Here is a 13,388-nt window from a genome sequence, read left to right as displayed (position 1 = left end):
TAGTTTTTTTTCTTGTTTTAAAACCGAAATGGCCTATAAATAACTGCTGCTAAACAATAATCAATAGACAAATTATATAGCAACAATCGACTCTTAATTTATTACAGTCAAAAATAAAGTTATCGCAAACGGGTCAATTCCATTATGACATGTACAAATAATCTGTATACCGTTACTTCATGATCCAACGGTGCATATATAAGTGTATTGAAAACAATAGTTATAATTATAATAATAATAATAAAAAAGAAAAAGTTTACTTACAACAGAAGTCGACTTCGGGCGGATTTACTGCGCAAGCGAAGTTGCGGATCGGAGGGAACCCGAAACCTGGAACAGCTCGGGCCGCCAATCACGCGCTGCCACGTCACCCTGCAGGACGAATCCCGCGAAAGTGATGCTCCGCGCGTAACACTTGAACGAGCTACTAGCGGATCTCGGATCCCGAATCTCGCTTACGCATCCGCCTCCGCCTCCTCCGCTCGTCTCCCCTGTCGGAGCTCCGATGAAATTGAGAATCACACCCACCTCGCTCTCCTTCTTATAACGAATACCCGATAACGTCCTCAGCAGCGTCGTACCAAACCCTCCTCCTCCTCCTCCTCCCCCTCCGGCGACGCCGACGCTCACGCTCCGCCGCGCTCCTCCGCCGCCGCAGCCGGAGAGGCTCGCCGCTCGCCGGTGCGCGATCTCCCTCCGCACGTGCTCCGGGAGCCGGAGCGTGAACCGATCCTCCGCCGCGGAGCGCGATCTCTGGTGCTCCGATCGCGCCGCGATCGGGGCGCGATGATTCCCCATCTCGACGTCCACCTCCGCCGGATCCGGCGCCGCCGCCGCGTCGGCGGCGACGGCGGCGGCGGCTGCGAGGACGGCGGGGTCGGAGAGATCGGCGCGGCACACGGGGCAGGTGACGTGGGACTCGAGCCAGGGGTCGATGCAATCGCGGTGGAAGACGTGGCAGCAGCCGGGGAGGAGGCGGAGCGCCTCCCCCTCGTCGCCGAACTCCATGAGGCACACCGCGCACTCCAGGGTCTCCCCCTTCCCCTCCCCCGCTCCCCACGCCTTCATCATCGCCCGCGCCGCCGCGTACGGCATCGTCGGAAGCGTCTCCACCGCCGCAGGGTCGAGCCCGCGCCGCCGCGCGCGGCCCCCTCCCCCTCCCCCTCCGCCTCCGCCGCCCCCGCCGCTCGCCTCGGCCTCCGCCGCGGCGGTGCGCTGGTCGACCCAGCGGCGGATGTAGAAGGAGAAGAAGCCGAGGAAGAAGAAGCCGACGATGATGGCGACGAAGAGGAGCGCCGTGGTCACGCTAAACCCCCCGCCGCCGCCCCCGTACGCCGGGGGTGACGTGAAGCCCCCCTGCGCCTCCGCGCCCGGGGCGGCGACAACAACCGCTGCTAGAAAAAGAAGCTTTGTGGCGATCGGACGGCCCTCCTTCGTCGCCATTGGCGGTGACGGGAATCGAACGGTGGCGCGGCCCCATCTGGGGGGGGAGGGGGTGGGTTAGGTGATTATATAAGGGAGCGTTTGTGTGACGTGACCCGTGGAGCGGCTCAGAACAACGCGAGTCGGGTCAACTGTCCTGTCTCCCCTCTCGGAGGGCAGTTGACAAGTTAAAATCTAGACGTCGATCCACGAAGAGCTAACAAATTAATCAGGTACGCTTTTAATTTAATATTAATATAAGCAAATTTTTAATTAGTTATCGGTTTTAGACTTTATTTGAAATTGCTGAGAAATTGCGTTAAGCGCAGCAAAAAAGTATGAAAAAAATATTTTATTTATTTTTGTATATAATATTATGTTTCACGTATTGCGATGAGTGGGTTACAATATATTTTATACAGTTCCTCTGAAAAATACAGAAATATATCCGTATGTATTTTTACCTCAACTTTATTTTATCTAACAACGCCTGATGATTCTTAATACCAAACTAAACCTTAGCCTTAGAAAATGAAGAATAATAAAGTTGTTGGTCAATAAGTGTAAAATATTATTTCTGATCCGAGTATCCTAATACACTCTTTTAGTTTAAACCGATTAGATAGTGTGATGATAATGCAGAAGAAGCAGCAATGCTAGATTTATAATTGAAATTGTATTGAAATCCTTTCTCAAAATGAAAACAAAAAAAAAGAAGAAGAGTCATAATCCTACAACCCTCTAATCCAATTACTAATTTTTCTGAACGAGCCTTGTCACCTTTTTTTAATTTTTAACTAACAATAAAACAAAAGTAGTAGTTTTTTAGACATTTTTGAATGAGGAAATGGACTACAATTCTCTTTTAATTATATAATAATAATATAATGGGCTCTTTTTTGATTTGGTGATGTGATTGAACTAATAGAGTTTTGGTTGGTCGTCGTCTCACTTGGCGTTGCATTCATGTTTACGCGTTGTGTGTATTTATGATTGCCTCTCTATTTATTTATAATTTAAGGGTCTGTTGGATATTATTAATCATACATTATTAAACAAGCTCAACTAGAAAAAATATATATGGAGATATACTTTTCGTTTTCAGATGGAATAACGAATAATATATCTGATATCTCCATCCAAGACATTTTTCAATTTCGATAAGACTCCGAATAATATAATTTACTCTATTCATTATAATAAAGTAATAATGTGCTATGTGATATTATTTAGAGAAAAAAAGAAGCGATAATCATATTGTAGGCATATTCGTTTTTAATATTTATATTATTTCAATAACCCGGACCGGGCATAAAATTCGAGGCCAGGCCCTCGTCGTTTCGTCTTACATGGACTACAGCCCATGTCCTCACACACCTGGAGGAGACTTGGGCCTGATTTGAGCCCGAATGTGAAGGTTCTACGCAGAATCGAAATTTCTCAATTTAATTAAAAACTATACTGACAATTAGCATAATTTATAAATCGAGATAACAAGTTTAAACTTGAGGTTAAAAAATAAATAGAAAAAAAAAATTTGCATCAGAATGAAATTATCATTCTAAATTTTCAAACCTAATTGAAACAGGAAAGGAATAAAATGCAGAGCTACACATAATCCAATTTTAAAGGGGAAATAAAATGTTCTTGTTTAACTTCTCCAGATGATCTAATGGTGATCAAAAAAGCAAAACCAAAACCACAGCTACTTCGCGGAATAATAATAAATAATAATAATACGAAGAGACCACAATCTAACGCCAATAGTAATACCAATAAAGAATCACTGTAGTAATCATAAACCACTAATACACAAAAAGGGGTAGGGGGAACAAAAAAATAATAGTATAAACAATGGTAATGAATAAACTAGTGTAAAAAGAACAAATCCAAACAATCGCTACTACAGAGTAGTCCTAAATGAAAGAATAAAACTATCTCAGGTAGATCTAGAAAGCGGCTGCGGCGGCGATCACCGCGACGACGGTGGCCCAGCTTGCGGCGGCGGCGGGCACGGAGGCGGCGCTGCTGCCTCCCTCCGACGGCGGAGAGGCGATGTTCTCCGGGAGCCGGAGCGTGAACCGATCCTCCGCCGCGGAGCGCGATCTCTGGTGCTCCGATCGCGCCGCGATCGGGGCGCGATGATTCCCCATCTCGACGTCCACCTCCGCCGGATCCGGCGCCGCCGCCGCGTCGGCGGCGACGGCGGCGGCGGCGGCGAGGACGCCGGGGTCGGAGAGATCGGCGCGGCACACGGGGCAGGTGACGTGGGACTCGAGCCAGGGGTCGATGCAGTCGCGGTGGAAGACGTGGCAGCAGCCGGGGAGGAGGCGGAGCGCCTCCCCCTCGTCGCCGAACTCCATGAGGCACACCGCGCACTCCAGGGTCTCCCCCTTCCCCTCCCCCGCTCCCCACGCCTTCATCATCGCCCGCGCCGCCGCGTACGGCATCGTCGGGAGGGTCTCCGCCGCCGCCCGGGCCGAGGGGGTCGCCGCCGCACCGGCGGATGTAGAAGGAGAAGAAGCCGAGGAAGAAGAAGCCGACGATGATGGCGACGAAGAGGAGCGCCGTGGTCACGCTAAACCCCCCGCCGCCGCCGCCGCCGCCGCCCCCGTACGCCGGGGGTGACGTGAAGCCCCCCTGCGCCTCCGCGCCCGGGGCGGCGACAACAACCGCTGCTAGAAAAAGAAGCTTTGTGGCGATCGGACGGCCCTCCTTCGTCGCCATTGGCGGTGACGGGAATCGAACGGTGGCGCGGCCCCATCTGGGGGGGAGGGGGTGGGTTAGGTGATTATATAAGGGAGCGTTTGTGTGACGTGACCCGTGGAGCGGCTCAGAACAACGCGAGTCGGGTCAACTGTCCTGTCTCCCCTCTCGGACGGGAGTTGACAAGTTAAAATCTAGACGTCGATCCACGAAGAGCTAACAAATTAATCAGGTACGCTTTTAATTTAATATTAATATAAGCAAATTTTTAATTAGTTATCGGTTTTAGATTTTATTTGAAATTGCTGAGAAATTGCGTTAAGCGAGGCAAGAAAGTACGAAAAAAATATTTTGTTTATTTTCGTATATAATATTGTGTTTCACGTATCGCGATAAGTGGATTACGATATATTTTATACCGTTTCTCTGGAGAATACATCCGTATGTATTTTTACCTCAACTTTATTTTATCTAACAACGCCAGATGATTCTTAATACCAAACTAAAACTTAGCCTTAGAAAATGAAGAATAATAAAGTTGTTGGTCAATAAGTGTAAAATATTATTTCTGATCCGAGTATCCTAATACATTTTTTTAGTTTAAACCGATTAGATAGTGTGATGATAATACAGAAGAAGCAGCAATGCTAGATTTATAATTGAAATTGTATTGAAATCCTTTCTCAAAATGAAAACAAAAAAAAAAAAAAAATCATAATCCTACAACCCTCTAATCCAATTACTAATTTTTCTGAACGAGCCTTGTCACCTTTTTTTAATTTTTAACTAACAATAAAACAAAAGTAGTAGTTTTTTAGACATTTTTGAATGAGGAAATGGACTACAATTCTCTTTTAATTATATAATAATAATATAACGGGCTCTTTTTTGATTTGGTGATGTGATTGAACTAATAGAGTTTTGGTTGGTCGTCTCACTTGGCGTTGCATTTATGTTTACGCATTGTGTGTATTTAAGATTGCCTCTCTATTTATTTATAATTTAAGGGTCTGTTGGATATTATTAATCATACATTATTAAACAAGCTCAATATATGGAGATATACTTTTCGTTTTCAGATGGAATAACGAATAATATATCTGATATCTCCATCCAAGACATTTTTCAATTTCGATAAGACTCCGAATAATATAATTTACTCTATTCATTATAATAAAGTAATAATGTGCTATGTGATATTATTTAGAGAAAAAAAAAAGCGATAATCATATTGTAGGCATATTCGTTTTTAATATTTATCTATTAATTATTTCGATAGCCCGGACCGGGCATAAAATTCGAGGCCAGGCCCTCGTTGTCTTACATGGGCTACAGCCCATGTCCTCACACACCTGGACACTTGGGCCTGATTTGAGCCCGAATGTGAAGGTTCTACGCAGAATCGAAATTTCTCAATTTAATTAAAAACTATACTGACAATTAGCATAATTTATAAATCGAGATAACAAGTTTAAACTTGAGGTTAAAAAATAAATAGAAATAAAAAATTTGCTTATCATTCTAAATTTTCAAACCTAATTGAAACAGGAATAAAATGCAGAGCTACACATAATCCAATTTTAAAGGGGAAATAAAATGTTCTTGTTTAACTTCTCCAGATGATCTAATGGTGATCAAAAAAGCAAAACCAAAACCACAGGTACTTCGCGGAATAATAATAAATAATAATAATACGAAGAGACCACAATCTAACGCCAATAGTAATACCAATAAAGAATAACTATAGTAATCATAAACCACTAATACACAAAAAGGGGTAGGGGGAACAAAAAAATAATAGTATAAACAATGGTAATGAATAAACTAGTGTAAAAAGAACAAATCCAAACAATTCGCTACTACAGAGTAGTCCTAAATGAAAGAATAAAACTATCTCAGGTAGATCTAGAAAGCGGCTGCGGCGGCGATCACCGCGACGACGGTGGCCCAGCTTGCGGCTGCGGCGGGCACGGAGGCGGCGCTGCTGCCTCCCTCCGACGGCGGAGAGGCGATGTTGGAAGGCGGGGCGGCTCCGGGCGCGGCGCCGGGGGCGGGGGTGGGANGAGGGGACGGAGGGGGCCGGAGCCGAGGTCGGGGGCTTCGACGCTGGGGACGGGACCGGGGCCGGGGTCGGGGTCGGGGTCGGGGTCGCCGCGGACGGTGCCGGGGCCGGCGTCGGGGACGCTCTGGGGGGAGGGATCGGGGCCACCTTTGGAGCGGGGATCGGGGCCGATCGGGGCGCGGCGCCCGGCGCCTGGGCGGAGGCGCTTGCCGCGAGGAGGAGAAACCCGATCGCCATGGAGGAGAGGATGGCAAAGCGCACCGAAGCCATGGAGGAGAGGTAGAGGTCAAGGTCGAGATCGAGAGAAGGGCGATTAGGGTTTTGGGACGCGGTGTTGCGATGGAGTTTAGGGTTTGCAGTAGTGGAGAGTTGGGGCGGAGTGGGGGAACTATTTATAGAGGAGTAAGGGGGGATTAGTCATGAGATTTGACGAAACATATAATTAATAATATAATAAATAAATATATTAATTAAATCTAATTAAATCTAAAAGGTTAATTTACTTACGGACGGCTACGAGACCACAAGAGAGGGAGAAAGATGCGCTTTTATAGCCGTCGGATCCAATCAGTACGGTTTCCCTGCGATTATTTTATAATATCTCTAATATTTTATTTTACTTTAAACATATAATTATTAGTTACAGAAGTTAAATGAGATTACCCAAGTTATTATCGCCTGCACCGGGTGTATCCCTGATATGTCATACACCGTCTCACTTTTAAAAAATATATATATAATTTTATCAACTTGATTTCTAGGTGAGAAATGATCTTACAATAACCAAAAATTTTTTATATATTCATTATTAGTATTATTATTATTAGGGATGGTTCATGTTATGTACGGCTACTCCGGGCCCACGCAACAATTTCTGAGGGGGTATTTTGGGCATTTCATATATATATTTTATGCTTTATTATAAGGCGGTGGGGTTTGGGGTGTAACGAGTCTAAAGCAGAAGCTTCGTCGAGTCCACGCGTCCACGCGACTCGTAGATTGCGTCACCGCGTTGCCATATGGAGTCACACCGAAGCCTAAGTAACGTGGCCCGTTGGATCGCGAACGAACGGCTGATGTTGATTTCAAATATGATCGTTGAGGATTAGGGCTTTTGTTTTTTCTTTTTAGCGTGTCCGTAACTCCCTATACTTTACGAAAGTGACAGGAAAAGTCCAACTAGCCGTTGGGGGACGCGGTCTTCGCTGCTGTAACGGTTGTACGTTTCCATTTTCTTTTTTTTTTTAAAAAGAGCGACACGTTTGGGCCCACAATAAATAAAATTATAATATAATATTAGATAGTAGTAATGTATCGATTTATTCTAATTATAAAATTTATATTAATTTGATATTATTTCATATTTAATGCTAATTATTATATTGCATAGCTTGAATGTACCGTTAATTAATTTTAAGGGACTTATCACCGAAATTAGTGGGAAAAAAAAAAGAGGCTCAGGGGTGACAACTGGCATGATTCATGAACATTGAACGGGGCAGAATATTATTTCCAATATGGTTAAAATATTGCAACCCCTTTTTCTTTTTCTACATTACGATGCGTAGAAGATCAGATGCAGTTTCCTTTTCTTTTATGTAACGTTACTTTAATAGTTTAATTCATGCATATGTTTTGCTTAAATGAATGAGCTGTGCACAGCAGAGAAAAGTTAAAAATGTGAGTAGTAGTAGTAGGTGTGAAATGGTGGCGAAAATTGTGCTGGTTGTGAGCTGTGAAATGAAATCATTTTCGGAACGACAAGGAGAAGAAGAAGAAGAAGAAGAAGAAATGCTTTTTCCACCCAAACTTGGGGTGATGATTCATGCCGCATTGTATTTTTCAGCTTCCTCGTTAATTGCTCACAGTTGGATTCATCAATAGCTTCTTCGCTTTAAAAAAAAAGTTTATAATTTGTTCCATCGTGATAGTCTGATAAATAATATGCTTGTATTAAACTATTGATTCTCTGATATGTCCAATGTTTTTCTTTTTGTTTTGTTTAAAAGGCTATCTTATTAGTGGAAGTGACAATTCAGGTCGATAGGTTTTATTTTTATTTTCGCAATTGGGTTAGTGGGAGCAATTTAAAATGTGTGTCTAAATGCTTATAACTTAGTTGCGAATACTGCAAAAAAAGTAAAATAATTTGTATGATTTATAATTTTATATCTGTGCTGTTCATGTCGATTTTGTGCCAGACAAGTTCGGCTCATGTTAACTTCAAAATATCTCAATAATTCGATGTTTAATAGCCTTTCTTTTATTAAAATGTCTATAACATCAGTCTACTCTTAGCAAAATTTTGATCAAACTTTTGCTTTTGAGTCCAAAAATTCATTCCAACATCTCTACTAGCAAACTTTGGCTTGGGGAACTTTAATACAGGTTTGGTGTTAAAAGGACTCCACATTTGCCACCATTTTTCACATTCCTGATATTTAATTTGGACAAAGGAAAAGGAGAAATAAAAAAGAAACCAACTAGGAACTAGATTATCTTTTCTTTATTCTTGCTATTGAATAGATAGCGATCACCAATCCTTCTTTTCTAGTTACAAATTTAAAAAAAGTAAAACGTTTACGGCATGAGTTCAATAATACGAAACGAAATAAAAAAATTTAAAAAAAAAAGGAAATTGATGAAATTGAAAGTAAGATTCCTGAACGGCCATTCTAAGTCAACACAGTTTTTGAGAAGTTTTGCTCTCTGTTGTTAGGAAATAATGCACAGATTAATTTGTCATGAATTTTGTTTATTTTAAATAACAATTTTCAAATAATAGCCTCAGTAGTCTCTCGGTCTACAAAATTATTTTCCGTTTCTAGAAAACATGGAACAACAACAACCAAGACATTTCGGAGATTTTGTTTTGCGGTTTTCGCCCCCTCCGTCTACAGAGGACCAGGGAAGGTCCCATTTTCCCGTTGCTCGTTCCATCGCTCGATCTGGAAACAAGCATATTTGTCATTTAGCAACCGGCAACTGTACAGCTAAGTTCATCAGAAAATTAGAAGTCACGAGCATATTCGGCATTTAATTCGGGTGGTAAAAAATTTGATCTTTTGAGCTTCCTATATCGAGACAAGAAACACATCAAGGTTATTTTACTTCCTATTTCCATAAATTTATCTGAAAAAGAATTAAACAAACGCCAACCGCTAGAAGAGTTTGAAAGCTATAAGTCAGAAGGAATAAAAGGATGCGCACCCATTCACCCGGGCAAAGTGATCGATAATATTTTGCAAACTTTTCACATTCCTTAGCACCCTCCCCTTTGGCTGCTATGCACCTGGATCAAACAATAACCATTAATCATCAAAAACAACTATCAGTCTTATGTACAACGCAATAATTTATGAAGTAGCCATATTTGTACCTGTGGTATTCAATATAGCGGGTGAAGCAATGCCTTGTTTGGTTAGTTGTTGGGAAGCGAAAATCAGCGGGGGCTGTCTCGAGCTATATAGCAACATAGTTGTCAGTAATGATGGAACTAAGAACCCTATAATATTAATTTACAAAAATGAAACCTTTATCTCAGGCTTCTCTTCGGCTTCTTCTTCTTGCTCAGGAGTTTCGTTGTTCTCCTCTACGACAGGATTAGCCTCATCTGTAGCAGGGGTTTCAGTTTCATCACTTTTCTCAGAGACAATTTCCTCGTCAGGAGCGGCATCAGCAGGCTTCTCGTCCTTACTAGTTTCCTCAGGAGTAGCATCAACAGGTTTCTCATCCTCTGAAGCTTCCGCAACCGGGACCTCACTGTTACCTGAATCCTCTTCTTTCTGGAGAGACCATTGCTGCGTGTGAAAAAAATAAGTCAATAGTCGTTAAGTTTTCAAAAAAATAGAAGATATGTTATGAAGAAAGGAAGAAGCAGCAGCAGCAGAGGGATTTTAGTTGGAAGTGTAAAAAAACATTTTTCGCTAAACACAGAAATTCTTGAATAACTTCAGTAACAATCGTGCTACAAGCTAAAATCATGATTTTGTCAAGATAAAAAGTAAATTTTACGTGAAAATTGACCAATAAAATCAACAAACTAACTTAGCAAATCAAACAAGTTGAGAGCTTGTGTGATTGAAAACAAATAAATATGGGAAAACTTCAAAAACCCCCCCTGTGGTTTCACACTTTTTCATTTTAGTACCCTGTGGTTTAAAGTGTATCAAGTTAGTACCCTGTGGTTTCGTACTTTTTCATTTTAGTACCCTGTGGTTTAAAGTGTATCAAGTTAGTACCCTGTGGTTTCTCACTTTATCACTTTAGTACCCTGTGGTTTAAAGTGTATCAAGTTAGTACCTGTAGTTTTGCACTTTATCACTTTAATACCCTGTGGTTTCACACTTTATCACTTTAGTATCCTATGGTTTAAAAAACCACAGGGTACTAACTTGATACAAAATTAAAACCACAGGGTACTAACTTGATACAAAATTAAAACCACAAGGTACTAAAGTGATAAAGTGCAAAACCACAGGGTACTAACTTGATACACTTTAAACCACAGGGTACTAAAGTAATAAAGTGAGAAACCACAAGGTACTAACTTGATACATTTTAAACCACAGGATACTAAAGGGAAAAAATTGAAACCACAAGGGGGGTTTTTGAAGTTTTCCCAATAAATATCAAGTCACCAAACAAGTAATTAAGCGAAATTGCAACTCTATATAGATTACTGACAGCAAGTAGAAACAACAATATCTCGAACGTGAATGTTTAGCTAAGGGGATTTAACATATGTAATCAAATTTCATGTAAAGAGAATGTTTAGTTTAAGAGTCCTAGCATATGTGACCGGTGTTCATGGTATGGATTCAGGTATTCAATAGTTGAGGATCAAACTAGACTTCAATCGCTGCTAATGCAGAATAAATAATATGTTTCTTGCTTCTTATGTGGTCTAAATTTTAGTTATACGTCAACTGTGTAGAATGAAGAATATGATGGTGAGAGGAACATGCTAGCTCATTGGCTTCAACATCATAAGCTTAAGTTCCAGCAGATAGTCAGACGTTAGCATGAACAAGGGCTTATGTTAATAAAGAAATCTCATATAATTAAAATCATAAGCAAGAATCAATGTACAAATTATGTTTGAAATGATTCTGGGGTAAGTTACTATTTCCTAACTGCTAACTTTAAGAACGAATCAATCTGTTAAATCAGCTATCACAATGAATATTAGAAGAGGGTGAAAGCATTCGTTCATTCGTTTCAAGAAAAACAAAGAGCATACTATTGAGTTGTGAGGTTGTTCAATTACCAGACTGATACTTGTAGAACAGCCAATATCAATGAAAATTCAATGCACACACAATCATAAATGCAGCAAGTACTTGCAGTATAAATTATGTTTCATATGATTCTGGGGAAATTCTAAGTTGTAGTAACTTAATAATGGATTGATTAGTAACTACCCACGCTGAACTTTGGAAAGGAGCACAAGTATTTATTGTCAGCAAAAAGAAGCATATTTTATGAAGATTGCTGCTCCAATACGGAACAGAAATGCTTACAGATTATTTGCACTGGTACGGAAAAACTTTATAATGACCCACTACTGGACCATATCAGAACAACTTGAACTTAAAAAGTGTTACTACAATACGGTCTCAGATACTATCACAATTACTTGACAATTTCCTCTGGCCCAAACGACCAGTCATAAAGAGGATCTAGTAGAATTATGTCTCTATTTGATTGGTAAATAGCTAACTCTACTTTCCCAGTATAGAATACACACACCATAACTATACCAACTATACCAAAATTATAATATGCAAAACCGAGGACTTAAACTGAAAGCTATTTCTCTTCCTGAACAAACAAGAAGAAAGAAAACTTATACATCAATCCACGTCCTAACACCTGTTTTATCACCTGTTTGCTGCACTAATTATCACAGTTATCTACTTCAACATAACTGCATACTAGGAAAACACCCTTTCTCTACTGTATAGATTCGAATCTGAGTTTAATATATTCCTACTGCAATGATACCATTGCCGTTAAGTGAGCTTGTATCATCAACTATAAAGTACCTTAGTGATACGGCAACTAGTTTCTACATCCTGTTTATATTTTTTGCCCTTTCTTGCAATGCAGATTACTGATCAGATCCAACACTTAAACAAACCAAAAAAATAAAAATAAAAATAAAACTAATTCAAAACCTTCCACTCTAAATAAGCATATTTTGGATGCACAGCTTAAAGTCATAACAGTAGATCTCCCGGAATAATTTTTGACTTGACATGAACAGCAAAGTTTAGTACGAGGCCAGGACATCAGAATACACATTTCAGCTGAGGTAAGGGATTGCTGGTTTTCATGAGAAAACATTGAGTTATACCAAAATTATACAAGGGATAGATCTGTCAGGTTTAACGCAACCTCCCAGATTCTTGGAGAAAAAAGAACAACCAAATCATGAATGAATCTTTTTCACCCCCCATAAAAAAAAAAAAAAAAAAAAAAAAAAAAAAAAAAAAAAAAAATCTCTGGACGTTTGATATGTACAAACAGATTCATCCAATCAGGGCGCTATTCACCAGCTGAATTTGACCAGATTCACAGAATCAGATCTACTCTAATGAGAACACTATCTGTTAATTCCTCCTTTCCCAAAATAGCATGGAACCGACGTAGAACTTCAGTTAATCGGATCTTCTCTGCTTACTACATAATATATCACACTCCACGCAATTTCAACACCAAACTCCGCAAAATATTTCTAAACCCAACAACGAGCAATCTCAATTAGCTAATTATTTTCCTACAGATCTACCACAACGAACAAAAAGAACAAAATATTACACCAAAATCATCAGATCTAGAGATTAAAAGCCGATCCACCACAACAACAACCGCCATCGTATCAAAATTGAACAACAGGACGATCCAATCCACAAGCATATATAACTTCCGAGTAAAATCGATCACTCACGAACAACTCGGGAAACAACAAACTGGGAAATCGAGTACGGAGAAGGGAGAGGAAGAGAGGGGAGTACCTCGGCTAGGGTTAGGGTTTTCTCCTGGGTCTCCTCCGCCATGGGAAACGAAGTTCGAGGTCTCGGAGCGTCCAAAGAGGCGGCTGATGTGGTAACGAAAAGGAAGGAGATGGAAGAGCGAGTGCGCGTGCGCAAGAGCGGTGTATAAGCAATGGATTGGTTATTCCGAATGGATCTGG

At 41.1% G+C, this 13,388-nt stretch overlaps 2 protein-coding genes and 1 long non-coding RNA gene across 4 annotated transcripts; 1 reads left to right on the top strand and 2 right to left on the bottom strand.

The window, feature by feature from the left end:
- On the bottom strand, positions 120-4,229 carry LOC109712794 (E3 ubiquitin-protein ligase Os03g0188200-like). 2 transcript variants are annotated; one of them, XM_020236550.1, is made up of 2 exons: positions 3,931-4,229; positions 120-1,236 (listed from the first exon to the last, which is right to left on the bottom strand). In XM_020236550.1, exons 1-2 carry the CDS (start codon positions 4,147-4,149, stop codon positions 289-291), a joined length of 1,167 nt encoding a protein of 388 aa, XP_020092139.1. In that variant the 5' UTR covers positions 4,150-4,229; the 3' UTR covers positions 120-288. The 2 variants fall into 2 exon arrangements, with proteins under 2 accessions (XP_020092139.1, XP_020092148.1); XM_020236559.1 differs by having other exon boundaries at positions 120-1,312; positions 4,007-4,229.
- LOC109712829 lies at positions 4,277-8,361 on the top strand. The gene is made up of 2 exons (XR_002216977.1): positions 4,277-4,360; positions 7,888-8,361. It is a non-coding gene; the product is annotated as an uncharacterized LOC109712829 (long non-coding RNA).
- Positions 8,880-13,352, bottom strand: LOC109703608 (cytochrome c oxidase subunit 6b-1-like). Its single transcript, XM_020224330.1, has 5 exons — positions 13,210-13,352; positions 9,724-9,990; positions 9,570-9,652; positions 9,401-9,482; positions 8,880-9,138 (listed from the first exon to the last, which is right to left on the bottom strand). Exons 1-5 carry the CDS (start codon positions 13,249-13,251, stop codon positions 9,085-9,087), a joined length of 528 nt encoding a protein of 175 aa, XP_020079919.1. The 5' UTR covers positions 13,252-13,352; the 3' UTR covers positions 8,880-9,084.

This window comes from Ananas comosus, linkage group 1 (assembly GCF_001540865.1).
Source record: "Ananas comosus cultivar F153 linkage group 1, ASM154086v1, whole genome shotgun sequence".
In the NCBI taxonomy this organism is placed as follows: Eukaryota; Viridiplantae; Streptophyta; class Magnoliopsida; order Poales; family Bromeliaceae; genus Ananas; species Ananas comosus.
Note: the sequence above shows the minus strand (reverse complement) of the source record. Positions and strands in the feature narration are given on the sequence as shown.

What these genes read in the sequence shown, in the direction of transcription:
- LOC109703608 (XM_020224330.1), bottom strand. Translation starts at nt 13,251, where the DNA reads ATGGCGGAGGAGACCCAGGAGAAAACCCTAACCCTAGCCGAG. An exon ending in AAGAGAAGCCTGAGATAAAG is followed by an intron (nt 9,653 to 9,723) that starts GTTTCATTTTTG and finishes GTTGCTATATAG; the next exon opens with CTCGAGACAGCCCCCGCTGA. An exon ending in CGCTATATTGAATACCACAG is followed by an intron (nt 9,483 to 9,569) that starts GTACAAATATGG and finishes TGTTTGATCCAG; the next exon opens with GTGCATAGCAGCCAAAGGGG.
- LOC109712794 (XM_020236550.1), bottom strand. Translation starts at nt 4,149, where the DNA reads ATGGCGACGAAGGAGGGCCGTCCGATCGCCACAAAGCTTCTTTTTCTA. An exon ending in TCGGCTTCTTCTCCTTCTAC is followed by an intron (nt 1,237 to 3,930) that starts ATCCGCCGGTGC and finishes TTCTCCTTCTAC; the next exon opens with ATCCGCCGCTGGGTCGACCA.